The 18,468-nt window shown below is 44.0% G+C and overlaps 1 protein-coding gene across 3 annotated transcripts in view; it reads right to left on the reverse strand.

The window, feature by feature from the left end:
* The window catches only part of uvrag (UV radiation resistance associated gene), a 347,124-nt gene that overhangs the window by 216,173 nt on the left and 112,483 nt on the right, over positions 1-18,468 (reverse strand). For all 3 annotated transcript variants that reach the window (XM_043692472.2, XM_043692474.2, XM_087988432.1), the window contains one exon: positions 7,741-7,846. In XM_043692472.2, the coding sequence (XP_043548407.2) occupies positions 7,741-7,846 (106 nt within the window). The remainder of the gene's footprint in view (positions 1-7,740; positions 7,847-18,468) is intronic.

An 18,468-nucleotide genomic window follows, 5' to 3' on the forward strand; every position in this document is an offset into this window, starting at 1 on the left:
AAAAATGTTTTAAAATGAAAGCCAAATGGAAACTCAGATGATGAAAACACATCGCTCATTACTGCAAGGCATCTCCATTCTAGATCAAGCGACTCTACAGCTTAACAGTGCTGTCCATCACAAGTTACCACTAAGGTGCTACAAAACTGTCTGCAGCAGTTTACAAAAAAAAAAATCCCTGGATTTGACAGGAGTTATGTTTTCACAGATGTCTATATTTAACCAAAAATAGAAAATGGTCATCCAAACGGAATGAGAGGTTGAAAATTGCTGCAGTCCTGAACAACTGCAGCTGTAACCTCAGCTGGAAAGGACACCATAGATTTATACATTTGGACAGAAAGCTGTGAGATAAATGGCCATAACATAATCAACTACATAACATTTCTGGGCAATGAGTCTTTTAAACTACTGCCCTCAGACAGAATCTAGTACAGACCAAAGATTTTACGGATTGAACTGGATATTACACTAGAAAGCTTCAATATGCAATTTGATGAATATGTTTCAGAACAGATGTGACATCTACCGACAGTATCACATAATAATACCAAAATAATTACAATTAGTTCACCAAGAATATCAGAGTGCTTTTTACTCTCAGGTTTCCAACAAGTATATATTATGGACTGCAAGATACTTACTTCAAGTGGAGGGTAATTTTATTTCGTGACAATTGTCAATAAGGCATTGGATGTGTGTTGGGAATTAAATAATTGGCTTTGGTGATTTGGTCTCAATGCGATACAGTTTCAGGTTTTCCTCAGCATGGGGTTTGAGTAATCCCTGTCTGCTTTCCATAAGGTGAATATAAAGTCACCATATTCCCAGTGGATCCCAAGGCTACTTTTTCACTAGTAAGATGACAACGACTGATGATGAGTTTAGCCTGGGGGTTACCAAGCTTCAGGTAGGGTTAAGGAGGCAAGACCTTCATGCTAACCTCAACTAGTTCAGGAAATGAATTGTTGATGTCACTGCATTGCAAACCAGCCAACTGCACTAACCACCCAAACAAGGTACCCTAAACCAAAACAACAGGCTTGCCAAAACAGTGTACCATTTTCCATGTCCTAAATCAGCTGTCGGACAACACTAGTACATTGCAAACAAAGGCCACTAAATCTACTTCCCTGTAACGACTGTCCAGTAACCTCTGCCTCAACCAGTTTTGTCAATGGAAATCACTGTTCATCTGATTGAATTCACTAACTTGGAACAAAGGATCCTTTTCATCAATAAACCTGCTATGTTGCCTTTGGTTAGCTCCCCAGACCACACTCTCTTCCAGTCTGGAGATGTGGCTCCTAGCATGTGGAAGCAGTGACTGAAATCCACTAGTTTCTCCTTAACACAAGGCATCATTATGAGTAGGTGGCACAGCAGTCACATCACTGGCCTAACAATCTCTACCTCTAGTATCTCGAGCATTGGTTCAAATCCCACCATGGCAGACAATCTAGAACAAATAGCAGGCCATTTCATCACTGTCAATTGCCATAAAAATCCACATTATTCATGACTGTCCTTTATACAAGAAAATCTGTTGCCCTTACCTGGTCTGGCCTCCACATGATTCCAGATCCACAGCACGGTTGACTTGATAGGCTATTTCAACCACTTGGTTCAAAGTCAATTAGTGATGGATAATAAAGGCTGGCTTACTCACAATGCTCCTCAAATCTTGAACAAATACAAACATACATCCACGTACAGCTAATCAGTGTTATCCCTTGGTGCTCTATTATTTCTCAAGCATACAATGTGAAGATCAGTGGGAAGCCAGTGGATTAGCAAGTATTTAAAACAGTAGACAGTTTAAAAAAAGCGAGGTGGGGGGTGGGGGAGATTGAGAGAGAAAATGAAATTAGGGTAACTACTAGTAATATAAATGAGGTTTGCAAGAGCTTTCTTTAGATATAATGTTCTATATAAAATGAGACTGGGACAAGAGTGGATCACTGGAAAATGAGGCTATAGTAGTAGTAATAGGAAACAAAAAAAGGAACTGAATAGGTGCTTTGCATCAGTCATAATGGTAGAAGATACCGAGCATAGCAGAACTTCAAGGGAGAGTCAGAGGGCAGAGGTGAGAGTGTAGTGGCCATCACCAAGGAGAAGCTGAAATGTGGTGTAATCATCCAGAAGGATTGGACTACACCCCAGAGTACTGACAGATAGGGGAGGCATTGGTGTGATCTTTCAAGAATCACTTGACTCAGGGTCTGAGGACTGGAAAATGACTCATGTAACACTCCTGTTTAAGGGAGGGAGGCAGAAGACCTGAAACTATAGGCCAGTTAGTATAACCTTGGTTGCTGGGAAGATTTGAGAGCCCATATTTAAGCAGGAGATTGTGGAGTGCATGGTAAAATATGGCTGAGCCAACATGCTTCATCAAGGAAAGGTCACATCTGAAATCTACTCGAATTCTTTGGAGGAGATAATGAGCAAGTTAGACAAATGAAACAAATTAGACAACGGATTTGGATTTTCAGAAGGCCTTTTTTTAAAGATTAGATTAGATTACTTACAGTGTAGAAACAGGCCCTTTGGTCCAACAAGTCCACACCGACCCACAACCCACCCAGACCCATTCCCCTACATTTACCCCTTCACCTAACACTACAGGCAATTTTTAGCATGGCCAATTCACTTAACCTGCGCACTTTTGGACTGTGGGAGGAAACCGGAGCACCCCGAGGAAACCCACGCTGACATGGGGAGAATGTGCAGACTCCACACACAGTCAGTCGCCTGAGGCAGGAATCGAACCCGGGTCTCCGGCGCTGTGAGGCAGCAGTGCTAACCACTGTGCCACCGTGCCGCCCATTGATAAAGTGCTGCACAGGATGCTGCTAAATAACTAAGCACCAATGCTGCTGGACAAAATTTAGAATACAAATGGGATTGGCTAACTGGCAGCAACAGAGAGTGGGGATAAATGGTGTCTTCTTCAGGATGGCAGCTGGTGACTAGTGGAGCTGCGCTATTCACGTGATACATTAACAACCTGGATGAAGGAACGGAGGGTTTTATTGTTAAGTTGCAGATGACACAAAGATAGACAGAAAGACAGGTAGTGCTGAATAAGCAGGAAAGCTGCAGAAAGATTAGTACAGGGGCAAAGAAGTGGCAGATGGAATACAATGTGGCAAAGTGGAAGATTATGCATTTTGGTAGGAAGGATAGAGGCACAGGGATAAAGTGGGGACTGTAGATGCTGGAGATCAGAGTCAAGAGAATGGTGCTAACAAAGCACAGATCAGGGAGCATCCGAGGAACAGGAGAATCAATGTTGTGGGCACAAGTCCTTCATCAGGAATACAGGCACAGACTATTTTCTCTAGGAGGGAAAAGCTTTGGAACCTGAAGGGTAAGGGATTCAGGTGTCCTAGTTCAGGATTTTCTTAACACTAACATGCAGGTTCCGTTGATAGTTAGAAGGGTAAATACAACATCAGCATTCAATTCAGGAGGGCTCGAACACAAATGAAAGGATGTATTGTTGAGACTGTACAAGGCTCCAGTCAGTCTGCATTTGTAATACAATGGGCAGTTTTGGGCTCCGTATCTAAGGAAGAATGCGTTGACATTGGAGGGGATCTAAACGAAGTTTACAAGAATGAATTTGGGGATAAAGGGCTCATATCACTTCAGAAGTTGAGGACACTGGGTCTGTACTAAGTGGAGAATGGACACACACGAGGTTTTCAATAGTAGGAGAGACACAGCCTCAGCGTGAAGGGACAACCCTTTAGAATGGAGACAAGGAGACATTTCTTCAGTGGGTGATTAATCTGCGGAACTCATTGCTGCATAAGTTTGTAGAGGCCAAGTCATTAAGTGCATTTAAGACAGAGATAGATAGGTTCTTGATTAGTGAGGGGATTAAGGGTTACAGGCAGGAGAATAGATTGCAAAACATGTCATCCATGATTGAATGGTGGAGCAGATTCAATGGGCCAAATGGCTTAATTATGCTCCAATATCTTCTGGTCAAATTATGGGTTTGCCACAATAGCATCAGTTTTCTTTGAAGGAAAGTATTAAAAGCTCATTAATGAAGTATTACATCTAGAGTATGCAGAGTTTAAATTAAAATTTCTTTTTATCCTTTAAGAGATGTAAGCACAGTTGACAAGGGCCAATCTTTGTTACCTACCTCTAATTGCACTTGAGAATGTCATAGTGAGCACATTCTATTGCCCATGTGGTTTAGGTATTTCATGATCTTGTCCTAAGTTACCGAGACTTGAAGGCAGACCAAATGCTTAACTTCTCCTGGTTTAATTTCAGTCTCAGATAAACTGTCACACAATCCCTTGAGAAACCCATTGCCCTGGCTGGGATACTCAGTCACTGTGTGCCATAATAAAGGCCCTGAGCTCAACTCTCAAAGAAAGACAACCATAAAAAAAGAAGGATCTATTATTAGTGTGACATGAAAAACACCAAAAATATCAATTTAACTAATCAAAACATCAAAACAGAACACTAGCTTCCTGCTGATAAATAAGTGGCTTCCTAAGATTTAAAGCAGTTATAAGATAACAGTCCTCAAAAAACCTGAACACTCTAAGCATGCCATGCATCTTTTTTTTTTTAAAAAGATTGCCTACTCCAGACATTTATCAAAGAACTTTAATTATCAATGATTCAAAGCAAACTTATGCTGATTGTAGTGAGTAAACTTGACTTTAGCCAATTTAAGCAAATTCTTAGCAGTATTTTGCAAGCTATTATTGGGACTTGTACGCCCTCTGTTTAAACCTTGGGAACAATGCATCGAAGTGTGTGGGGGCCCCCTAATCTAAATCTCTGGCAAGTCCTCAGACTATCTTGGTAGGATCCTTAGCCCATCATTTGAACATCTCCAAGTTTTCTCTACCTTTGGATTTTTTAATTCATGCAATTCAATTTTGTGAAGGCAATGACAGACTGGAAGCCATTACTTCACTGTTCAGTTCAAAGGAGGGTATACACAATGTTTTTCTGCTTTTGGTCAGGGTTCAGTACAATAGCCCAACTTCAGCTGTTTCACCAACAGATGGTAGCTGATGAAGCACTTCCACTGACAAAGCATCTCAAATAAAAAGCCTACACAACCATCTTGGATCCCATAGAGTCTATCGTAATTCCAACGCCCCTCCCCCAAGTCCCTCCTCCCTACCTTTTATCTTAGCCTGCTGGACACACTTCCCTCATTCCTGAAGAAGGGCTTATGCCCGAAACGTCGATTCTCCTGTTCTTTGGATGCTGCCTGACCTGCTGCGCTTTTCCAGCAACATTTTTTCAGCTCCCATAGAGTCTACTCAATCACTCAGGACATGTTACAAATTGGTAAAAACAATGACTGCAGATGCTGGAAACCAGATTCTGGATTAGTGGTGCTGGAAGAGCACAGCAATTCAGGCAGCATCAGAGAACAGGCAAAATCCGAGGACAGGCAAAATCAACGTTTCGGGCAAAAGCCCTTCATCAGGAATAAAGGCAGAGAGCCTGAAGCGTGGAGAGATAAGCTAGAGGAGGGTGGGGGTGGGGAGAGAGTAGCATAGAGTACAATAGGTCAGTGGGGGAGGAGATGAAGGTGATAGGTCAGGGAGGAGAGGGTGGAGTGGATAGGTGGAAAAGGAGCTGGGCAGGTCGGGCAAGTCCGGACAAGACGAGGGGACAGCGTTGAGCTGGAGGTTAGAAACTAGGATGAGGTGGGGGAAGGGGAAATGAGGAAGCTGTTGAAGTCCACATTGATGCCCTGGGGTTGAAGTGTTCCGAGGCGGAAGATGAGACGTTCTTCTTCCATGCGTCTGGTGGTGAGGGAGCGGCGGTGGAGGAGGCCCAGCACCTCCATAGCGGCAGTGGAGGAGGCCCAGCAATTACGGCTTTATATCTCAATGGTACACCTCCTGATCAACTCCAAACACCAACTGCAGCCTGTCAGTTAACCAGTTTCAACCTTTCACTGATGGGATAGAGAAGAAAAAAACCTTGGCTCCACAAATGCAATGTGGGGAAAAAAGTGGAGATTGCAACTGCAGTGATCAAGGCCAAACCATCTATACACTGAACTCATGGTCTCATTTGCGCCACACAAATGCCAGGCTATGGCCATCACCAATAATTGACAATCAAACCACGGCTTCTTGATATTCAATGGTATTACCACCACTGAATGCCCCAGTAACACCACAAAGGTTAATCGTTGACCAGAAACTCAGCTTGACTCACCACATAAACAGTGGCAACAACACCAAGTCAGAAGCTAGGAACACTGCAGTGAGTAACTCACCTCCTGACTCTCCAAAGCCTGTCCACCATCTGAAAGGCACAAGTCAGATGTGTGATGGAATACTTTCCACTTGCCTGGATGACTGCAGTGCCAGCAATACTCCAGAAGTTTGACACCATACAGGACAAAGCAGCCCACTTCATTGGCACTGCATGAACAAGCATTCATTCCCTTCACCACCGATGCTATCCACAAGATGCACTGCAGAGATTCACTAAAGATACTAAAACAGCACCTTCCAAACCCATTACCACTTCCACCTAGAAGAACAAGGGTATTAATTAGATACATGGGAACACTACCCCCTGCCAGTTCTCCTCCAAGCTACTCACCATCCTGACTTGGAAATACAACACCATTCCTGCAGTGCTGCTGGGTCAAAACCCTAAAATTCCCTTCCTAATGGTATTGTGGATCAACCCACAGCAGGTGGATTGCAACAGTTCAAGGCAGCAGCTCACCACTATCTTCTCAAGAGAAACTAGGAACGGGCAATAAATGCTGGCCAGCCAGAAACACTTACACCCTAGAAATGAACTTAAAATAAAAACCCAATCTGTGTCTGCTGAAGCTGAGGAAGAGATAAATAACCTTGACATCAAATGATAACTGAGCCTCCAGTCCAAGTAACACATACAGAACACTTTGCTTACTGCTACCCAAGCACCTGTGGTGATACAATGTAATTTATTTCACACTATCCACATATATTTTGTCCTTTCAAGTAGGACAGCTGCCCTTCTCACCACTTATAACTGTTCAGGTAGGGTGCCAAGTCTACATTCAAAAGGTAATCTGGTCACCTTTACTTACTGCTGTGCTCTTTTCATTTAATTAGTCATAATTTTTCTTCTCTTCCAATTCATGTATTAACCATGCTACCCTAACCCAAATATGATGCACCTGCAAGGCAAAACCCAGACCTGCAAGGGCATTACAGTCCCTAACAGATATATTCCTGGGATTACATGGTGGCATAATATGGATATTCTTTACCTAAAGACTTCTAAGCAACGACTGTGCATATTCAAGGACCTCCAGTTACCTCCATTTATCTCCATAAATGCTTCAAGTGAAATGGGGTACACCATGTACTAACTTTCAACAATGTCACAAGATCTTTGGCTTCTCTGAAATATGCAGAGGCTTTTCTTCTACAGCAGAGAATCTGACCTCCATATGATACCACCTAGTTGAGTTCTGCCTCTTTGAAGCACAGGGTAACAGGAAACAATGTTAGTGGCCTTAGCAAACTGAGCACAGATAAATGGAATCTGGGAATTTTTGGCAGGAATATCTGAACACTGCAATGCATGATGCTCCCTCTATGCCATCAGGAGAAGATAGTATATCTAGAGTGGTGTTCACCTCAAATAACACTACCCAAAGCGAGTTCACAACTGTTTTAGTTAAAAAATAGATATTTAAGATGTACAGAGTTCTGGTCTTACCAACTTTGCTGTTGACGCAGTTAGTATCAATTTCTCCTCGATCTCCTTGCCTACTTTCTGAACAGTTACCTGAGTCTGTTTTATTACGCGTTGAGCAGTATGAAGCCTATAACAAAAATAAATAAAAACAGATATAATTTACCATTACAATATCCCAATTTCACTACAATAATGAGAAATCCTGTCCTTTGGGTATCCGTTCCTTTCAATGATAATGGCACCACGGATTCACTTGCACTAACGAGGCCTATAGCTACTTCCAGGTTAGTATGAACAAAAAAGGGGAATACCATAAACCATCCTCCTGCCAAAGAAATTCCAAGGATTGAACTATTTTGAGAAGAAACAACGAGCAAAGGGAGATAGGAACAAATGTACAATCATAATTAGCATGCACTGAGAAAACCTACACCATTACAACATGACTAAAACAATACGGTGATAGAGGTCAGACATTTGATTGAAGACATATCCCATGAAGTTCACAGATTTTTTTTTAATCAGGACCATTGGAATAGGACATTAGGTAGTTGCATCGCCATGAGTCATAACCAATGGCTCTCACATCTGATATTTATATACCTATGACAATATTCATTTTAAAAGTTAGAAAAAAGAGCTTTTTTCCCCCCAGTTTGGAACACACCAATTCTATTCCACTGGGGGACGAGTTGCTTTCTTACATTTAATTGAGTATAGAACAACTGTGTCTCAATTTCACAGCATATACAATTCTTACAAAGATCATTTTGGAAACAGTTGCTATCAAGCTATTACAAAGCAATCCACACACATGGCCAGAGGTAATAACACGAATCAGCTTCCTTTCAAATTTATTTCAAATGCATTATTAGCATTAGGTTTAACCAAATAAATTCAGGGTCATATTAGATGAGAAAATGGTAATCTCTTAAATGATAGTCAAACCTGTATTTTTGAAGATGATACAGTGTATTTAGAATGGTAAGGACATTGGTTTGTAGGGGTTTGGAGGAATAGAGAGACTGTGGTGGTGAACGGAGGAAAACACAGCCATTGCATACTTTCAAGGTGGAGCCAGAAAAATTCTTCATTGGCAAATGAGTCAAAGGATATGGGGTAAACAGGAAATTAGAGGCCACACAATCTGATTGAATATGACTCACTCATAGCCAGAGTGGATCTGAGGGAACACATGGCGTACCTTCAGTCCTAATTTCAGTGTTGCATGATTTCAACATTGTGTATTTGATGGGGCAAAGACATGAGCATTTATTGCATCAAAAGTATGATATTATATAAGAGGTCATGTGGCCTGTTGTAATTACACCAGGTCCTTTAGCCAAGTTATCTAATTAACATTGGAGGACAGCCTGATTTGTTGTGCCATGTTCTCCCAACCTCACTCCATAGTGCTGCAGCAGGCCATCACTAACACCAGAGAATACAACATGTAACTGAAACACAAATGGAGAAGAAAGCTTCAAACAAGTTCAAAGGGGAACATTTTCAAACATTGCCACAAAAGGCACTACTCACTGGATGGACTAAGTGGTAGTTCTGCGCAAGAATTCTGAACAAAAATACAACCTCCAAAATACAGTAATGTATGGCACATTTTAACTTGCAGTAATCCTTGAACACATTAAAGTGAAAATCTGACTATTATTTTTGATTCAGAACAGCTACTCCAGTCCCCCACATAGATTAATCTTTCAGAACTCCGCTAAAACGAGAGCAATTTATGACTTGATTCTGTTTGCTTAGTGCAAACCTGTCAAGAGTGCGGCCTCCACCCAAACCACATTTTAATTGTTCAGTTTCATGGTCTGCAGCAGCACTGTTTAAAAGTCTCAGACCTGTGCCAAATTCACCAATCCTCAGTTAGGGCGGAGGGAAAGCTTTTTACAATTGGTGATAGCAGGCCAGTGAAAAACATTGATCACTCAAGGGCTGATTTGTTGGCAGTGTGTGTTTTGGAATGGAAGAGAGGATAATTTTATTGTAAAATTGAAGGTCACATTTCCTTATGATGGTGCTAGCATCTAATATGTTTGTATCTGGTCATAAAAATCACTGTCTGGCATGTAAACTAGGTTCTGAAAAAACATGAGAAAAATCAATGCCAATTTCATCAGCAGAATACCATTTAAGCTGAAGCAATAAAATTCCAACTTTTTAAAAATTTTCTGCATAGTTATGATCTTATGAACACAGGTTGAAAGAAATAACTAAAGGACATAGGAAATTGGAGCAGGATTAAGCCAGTCAGTCCCTGAAACCAGCCCAGTAAGATCATAGCTCATCTGTCCCAGGCTCGACTGTTTTTTGGTGCTTTTGGAATGGACCAACCATTAGGGTAGACAACTTTATATCAATACTACTGAGGGTTACCATCATACCTAATCCAAATCCTCCATTTCTAATTGATGAGTTAGTCTCAATACAAACTAGATCCCAAAACAGCATCATGACTCATCTCACACAGATGTGCACTCAATCAAGAGCAAAACCAGGTAGATATTCTGAATCATTAATTCCCCTTCACTATCCATCCATAACACTACAATCACTTTGCTGCCTGAAGAAAATTTCTGCAGATCAGGCATCAAAACAGCAAATTAAAACAGGACTTAAACTTAAAGTCTAAATGCCCATCTTTGTCTTTAAATCAGAAGTCTACTCCATGTGTTTTATAACGTGGTGGAATCCATGACTAAGTACCTGCACACTCCTATTTGCACTTGGATTCTCTCAGCCAGGCTCCTGCAAGCTGACTGGATCCATAAGCATAATTGCATGTCATGCATGAAAAAGCAAGGATTTCTCTTTCACCCCATGACAACACAGGCCATATGTATCCAGGAACTGGAGTCAATATCATGATATGGGTTAGCGTCTGTTAAGAGGTAGCAGCATGTGTAGGCATAAAGGAATGATAAAGTTAAGCATGATCTGATAAATCATGTTCCTCGGAATGGATACTACAGCCTCAACTTGTCAACATGCGAGGCTGTGGGCATTTGGGAGGTAGGACAAAATGGCTGAAGGAGCTGTACAAAATGGCTTCTGCATTGCTAAAGTAGATTGCACTGAACCAGACAGAAACAAGAAACTGCAGACTGATGTAGATTTGATAAAATACAGAAGTAACGGTTTAACCATAACCACAAGGCATGACAAATAAGATCCTAAGAACAGGTTATTTACAAGAAATTGTGATAGGCTAAAACAGAATGCTTGAGGCCTTTATGCTATTTCATTGGTTATTACGAAGTGATCATGCTCCATGCTTGCCTATGAACAACATATATAAACCCTATGCAAACTCTAAGGGGGTCAGATTCTTTGGTGGTCTAGGAGTACTCATACTTCTGGCTGATCAAAGTCTACTGACCCGACCGTATCAAAGAATAACGATTAATTGAGAGATTGACAGTGCTGTTCACAGGTGTTTATTGACCGATAGCGGAACAATGAACCACGCACTGCCCAATTCTATCTCTTTCCTAAGATTCACAAACCTGACTGCCTGATCAACCCATTGTCTCAGCATGTACCTGCCCCACTGAACTCACCTCTTCCTACCTCAACACTGTCCAGTCCCCCTTAGTCCAGGAAATCCCCACCTATGTTCGTGACACCATCCACACCCTTCACCTCCAAGGTTTTCGTTTTCCTGGCACCCCCCCATGCCTCATCTTCACCATGGACATCCAGTCCCTGTACACATCAATTCACCAGGACAAAAGTCTCCAAGCTCTCAGTTTCTTCTTCTCACGCCGTCCCAACCAGTACCCTTCCTCTGACACCCTCATCCACCTGGCTGAACTGGTCTACACCCTCAATAACTTGTCCTTCCAATCCTCACACTTCCTCCAAACGAAATGAGTAGCCACAAGGGACTCAGCTATGCCTGCCCGTTTGTCGGATACATGGTAATTACACCGGCACCACTCCCCACCTCTTTCTCCGCTACATTGATGACTACATTGGCGCCACATCGTGCTCCCGCGAGAAGGTTGAGCAATTCATCAACTTCACCAACACATTCCACCCTGACCTTAAATTTACCTGGACCATCTCTGACACCTCCCTTCCCTTTCTGGATCCCTCCATCTCCATTAGTGATGACCGACTTGACACTGACATATTTTACAAACCCACCAACTCCCACAGCTACCTGGATTACACCTCTTCCCACCCTATCTCTTGCAAAAATGCCATCCCGCATTCCCAATTCCTCCGCCTCCGCCGTATCTGCTCCCAGGAGGACCAGTTCCACCACAGAACACACCAGATGGCCTCTTTCTTTAGAGACCGCAATTTCCCTTCCCACGTGGTTAAAGATGCCCTCCAACGCATCTCGTCCACATCCCGCACCTCCTCCTTAAACTCAACCCCTCCAACCGCAACAAGGACGGAACGCCCCTGGTGCTCACCTTCCACCCTACCAACCTTCGCATAAACCAAACCATCCGCCGACATTTCCGCCACCTCCAAACAGACCCCACCACCAGGGATATATTTCCCTCCCCACCCCTCTCCGCCTTCCGCAAAGACCGCTCCCTCCGTGACTACCTGGTCAGGTCCATGCCCCCCTATGGTCCACCCTCCCATCCTGGCACTTTCCCCTGCCACCGCAGGAACTGTAAAACCTGTGCCCACACCTCCTCCCTCACCTCCATCCAAGGCCCTAAAGGAGGCTTCCACATTCAAAGTTTTACCTGCACATCCACTAATATCATTTATTGTATCCGTTGCTCCCGATGCGGTCTCCTCTACATCGGGGAGACTGGGCGCCTCCTAGCAGAGAGCTTTAGGGAACATCTCTGAGACACCCGCACCAATCACCCAAACCACCCCGTGGCCCAACATTTCAACTCCCCCTCCCACTCTGCCGAGGATATGGAGGTGCTGGGCCTCCTTCACCGCCGCTCCCTCACCAGCAGACGCCTGGAAGAAGAACGCCTCATCTTCCGCCTCGGAACACTTCAACCCCAGGGCATCAATGTGGACTTCAACAGCTTCCTCATTTCCCCTTCCCCCACCTCATCCTAGTTTCAAACTTACAGCGCCGCACTATCCCCTTGACTTGTCAGACCTGCCCAGCTCCTTTTCCACCTATCCACTCCACCCTCTCCTCCCTGACCTATCACCTTCATCTCCTCCCTCACTGACCTATTGTACTCTATGCTACTCTCTCCCCACCCCCACCCTCCTCTAGTTTATCTCTCCACGCTTCAGGCTCTCTGCCTTTATTCCTGATAAAGGGCTTTTGCCCGAAACGTCGATTTTGCCTGTCCTCGGATTTTGTCTGTCCTCGGATGCTGCCTGAATTGCTGTGCTCTTCCAGCTCCACTAATCCAGAATCTGGTTTCCAGCATCTGCAGTCATTGTTTTTACCTCTGATACATGGTCTATCTTCCACATTTACACCGGCACAACCCTCCACCCGTTCCTCTGCTACAGCAATGACTATTAGGCACTGACTCATGCTCCCATGAGGAGGTTGAACAGTCCAACTTTACCAACACCTCCCAGCCTGACCTCAAATTCACCTGGACCATCTCAGACTCTTCCTTCCCCTTCCTGGAACTCTCGATCACCGTCTCCTGCCACCGACTAACCACAGACATCTACTACAAACCCACCAACTCCCACAACTACCTGGACTACACCTTCTCCCACCCTACGCCTGTAAAAATACCATCCCTTATTCCCAATTCCTCTGCCTCTGCCGCATCTGTTCCCAGGATGAAGAATTCCACCTCAAAGTCCCAGATGGCCACCTTCTTCCATGATCGCAACTTCTCTTCCCACATGGTTGATGATGCCCTCAGCACATCACCTGCACTTCACACACCACCACCCTTGAACCCCACCCCTCCCAATGCTACAAGGACAGAACCCACCACCCCACCGTGTCCTCACCTTCCAACCCACCAAGCTCTGCATACATCGCACTATCTTCTGCCACCTCCAACCCACCAAACATATTTCCCTCCCTACCCCCATCAGTGTTCCAGAAAGACCATGCCCTCCACAACTTCCCCGTCAGGTCCACAGCCCCCACTAGCCCACACCTGGCATCTTTCTCTGCCATTACATCGGGGAGACAGGACACCTTCTTGTAGATCATTTCAGAGAACATCTCTGGGACACCTGCACCCACCAACCCCATCACTTCGTTGGTGAACACTTGAACTCCCCCACCCACTCTGTCAAAGACATGCAGGTCCTGGGCCGCCTCCACTGCCAAACCGTTACCACCCGAGTCCTGGAGGAAGAACGCCTCATTGTACCTTGGGACCCTGCAATCACAGGATAATTGTGGATTTCAACAGCTTGCTCATTTTCCCCCCCTCCCACATTATCCTCGTCACAAGCCTCCAACTCCGCATCTCCCTCCGGACCTGCCTGTCACTCCCCGCTCTGACCTATCACCTTCTCCTATTGCTTTCTCAGCTACCGTTCCACACTCTCCAACCAATCCCAACCCCCTCCTATTTATCTCTCAGCTACAGTCCACAAGCCTCATTCCTGATGAAGGGCTTATGCCCAAAACATCAATTCTCCTGCTCCTCGGATGCTGCCTGACCTGCTGTGCTTTCCCAGCAATACACACTCTACTGATCTCCAGCATCTGCAGTCCTCACTTTCTCCCAGTTAAAGTATGTATGAAACAGTTTCCCCTTAAGAAAGAAGCTAGTTTAAGCATGCTAGCAAATTGCTTACCTCAATGCAAAGGTTTCAGTGTTAAAATTCCAAACAAGAAATTTTTGGTTAAAATGCCAAAAGGGTTATTTGAAGGGGAGAAAGACTAAGCTCAAATGTGTGAATACTTAAAGAAGATATCAAATCTCTCAAGACCAGGAACTGAAAGGCACAGTTAAGTCAAACTCTATTAGATGCCTGAAAGAAGGGAATTCTTTGATGGAGTACTATAAAGGGATGCCGTTGCAACAGATAAACCTTACAGGAGTCAGAGATGTACAGCATGGAAACTGACCCTTCGGTCCAACCCGTCCCTGCCGACCAGATACCCCAACCCAATAGAGTCCCACCTGCCAGCACCTGGCCCATATCCCTCCAAACCCTTCCTACTCATATACCCATCCAAATGCCTCTTAAATGTTGCAATTGTACCAGTCTCCACCACATCCTCTGGCAGCTCATTCCATACATGTACCACCCTCTGTGTGAAAAAGCCACCTCTTAGGTCTCTTCTAAATCTTTCCCCCCTCACCCTAAACCTACGCCCTCAATTCTGAACTCCCCCATCCCAGGGAAAAGACTTTGCCTATTTATCCTATCCATGCCCCTCAATTTTATAAACCTCTGAGGTCACCCCTCAGCGTCTGACGCTCCAGGGAAAACAGCCCTAGCCTGTTCAGCCTCTCCCTGTAGCTCAGATCTTCCAACCCTGGCAACATCCTTGTAAATCTTTTTTGAACCCTTTCAAGTTTCAAAACATCTTTCCGATAGGAAGGAGACCAGAACTGCACGCAATATTCCAACAGTGGCCTAACCAATGTCCTGTACAGCCACAACATGACCTCCCAACTCCTGTACTCAATACTCTGACCAATAAAGGAAAGCATACCAAACACCACCTTCACTATCCTATCTACCTGCGACTCCACTTTCAAGGAGTTATGAACCTGCACTCCAAGGTCTCTTTGTTCAGCAACACTCCCCAGGACCTTACCATTAAGTGTACAAGTCCTGCTAAGATTTGCTGTCCCAAAATGCAGCACCTCGCATTTGTCTGAATTAAATTCCATCTGCCACTTCTCAGCCCATTGGCCCATCTGGTCAAGATCCTGTTGTAATCTGAGGTAACCCTCTTCGCTGTCCACTACACCTCCAATTTTGGTGTCACCTGCCATCTTACTAACTGTACCTCTTATGCTCGCATCCAAATCATTTATGTAAATGACAAAAAGTAGAGGACCCAGCACCAATCCTTGTGGCACTCCACTGGTCACAGGCCTCCAGTCTGAAAAACAACCCTCCACCACCACCCTCTGTCTTCTACCTTTGAACCAATTCTGTATCCAAATGGCTAGTTCTCCATGTATTCTGTGAGATCTAACCTTGCTAACCAGTCTCCCATGGGGAACCTTGTCGAACGCCTTACTAAAGTCCATATAGATCACATCTACTGCTCTGCCCTCATCAATCTTCTTTGTTACTTCTTCAAAAAACTCATTCAAGTTTGTGAGACATGATTTCCCACGCACAAAGCCATGTTGACTATCCCAAATCAGTCCTTGCCTTTCCAAGTACATGTATATCCTGTTCCTTAGGATTCCCTCCAACAACTTGCCCACCACCGAGGTCAGGCTCACTGGTCTATAGTTCCCTGGCTTGTCTTTACCACCCTTCTCAAACAGTGGCACCATGTTTGCCAACCTCCAGTCTTCCGGCACCTCACCTGTGACTATCGATGATACAAATCTCTCAGCAAGGGGCCCAGCAATCACTTCTCTAGGTTCCCACAGAGTTCTAGGGTACACCTGATCAGGTCCTGGGGATTTATTCATCTTTAACCATTTCAAGACATCCAGCACTTCCTCCTATGTAACCTGAACATTTTGCAAGATGTTACCATCTATTTCCCTACAGTCTATATCTTCCATATCCTTTTCCACAGTAAAAACTGATGCAAAATATTCATTTAGTATCCCCCCCCATTTTCTGTGGCTCCACACAAAGGCCACCTTGCTGATCTTTGAGGGGCCCTATTCTCTCCCAATTACCCTTTTGTCCTTAATATATTTGTAAAAACCCGTTGGATTCTCCTTAATTCTATTTGCCAAAGCTATCTCATGTCCCCTTTTTGCCCTCCTGATTTTCCTCTTCAGTATACTCCTACTTGCTTTATACTCTGAGGATTCACTCGATCTATCCTGTCTATACCTGACACATGCTTCCTTCTTTTTCTTAACCAAACCCTCAATTTCTTTAGTTATCCAGCATTCCCTACACCTACCAGCCTTCCCTTTCACCCTGACATGAATATACTTTCTCTGGATTCTTATCATCTCATTTCTGAAGGATTCCCATTTTCCAGCCGTCCCTGCCTCCAATCAGCTTTCGAAAGTTCTTGCCTAATACCGTCAAAATTGGCCTTTCTCCAATTTAGAACTTCAACTTTTAGATCTGGTCTATCCTTTTCCATCACTATTTTAAAACAAATAGAATTATGGTCACTGGCCCCAAAGTGATCCCTCACTGGCCCCAAAGTGATCCCCCACTGACACCTCAGTCACCTGCCCTGCCTTTTTTTTTGCAAGAGTAGGTAACATTTTGCACATTCTCTCATAGGTACATCCACATACTGAATCAGAAAATTGTCTTGTACACACTTAAATTCCTCTCCATTTAAACCTTTAACATTATGGCAGTCCCAGTCGAAGTTTGGAAAGTTAAAATCCCCTACCATAACTACCTTATTATTCTTACAGCTGGCGAGATCTCCTTATAAGTTTGTTTCTCAATTTCCCTCTGACTATTGGGGGGGGGGGGGTTGATCTATAACACACTCCCAATAAGGTGATCATCCCTTTCTTATTTCTCAGTTCCACCCAAATAACTTCCCTGGATGTATTTCCAGGAATATCCTCCCTCAGCACAGCTGTAATGCTATCCCTTATCAAAAATGCCACCTCCCTCTCCTCTCTTGCCTCCCTTTCTATCCTTCCTGTAGCATTTGTATCCTGGAACATTAAGCTGCCAGTCCTGCCCATCCCTGAGCCACGTTTCCATAATTGCTATGATATCCCAGTCCCATGTTCCTAACCATGCCCTGAGTTCATCTGCCTTCCTTGTTCGGCCCATTGCATTGAAATAAATGCAGTTTAATTTATTAGTCCTACTTGTCCCTGCCTGCCCTGATTATTTGACTCACTTCTGTTCTCAGCTGTACCCATCTCAGATCGATCTCTTTCCTCACTATCTCCTTGGGTCCCACCCCCCACCTTATTGGTTAAATCCTCCCAAACAGTTCTCGCAGATTTCCCTGCCAGTATATTAGTCCCCTTCCAATTTAGGTGCAATCCGTCCTTCTTGTACAGGTCACTGCTACCCCCAAAGAGATTCCAATGATCCAAAACTGTGAATCCTTCTCCCATACATCAGCTCCTCAGCCATGCATTCATCTGCTCTATCCTCCTATTCCTGCCCTCACTAGCTCGTAGCACTGGGAGTAATCCAGATATTACTACCCTTGAGGTCCTCCTTTTTAAATTTCTGCCTAATTCTCTGTAATCTCCCTTCAGAATCTCAACCTTTTCCCTTCCTGTGTCGTTGGTTCCAATGTGGACAATGACCTCCTGCTGGCCCCTCTCCCCCGTGAGAACATTCTGCACCCTCTCTGAGACATCCTTGATCCTGGCACCAGGGAAACAACACACCATTCTGCTTTTTATCTGCTGGCCACAGAAACGTCTGTATGTACCTCGGACTAGAGAATCCCCTAACAATTGATCTTCTACTGTTTTTAAAGTCTTTCGAATTGTGATTAAATAACATTTTATTCCACTCTGCTTCCATTTGCATAATAAACTTTTGATTTGTTTTTAAAACCAGATCTGCAGCATTGTGAGCCTGTTTCAGTGAAAGAACACATCTTTTAAAAAAAAACTATGATACATGAAGATAGATTGCAGTCTGGGATCAAACTTGCCCAGTTGGAACAGCAGCTTAAATCCTAACAACGGGAGGTTTCCCTGGGATTTAAAT

The sequence above is a fragment of the Chiloscyllium plagiosum genome, unplaced genomic scaffold (assembly GCF_037043375.1).
Source record: "Chiloscyllium plagiosum isolate Xiang-an unplaced genomic scaffold, Cpla_swu_hap1 HiC_scaffold_6, whole genome shotgun sequence".
Lineage (NCBI taxonomy): Eukaryota > Metazoa > Chordata > Chondrichthyes > Orectolobiformes > Hemiscylliidae > Chiloscyllium > Chiloscyllium plagiosum.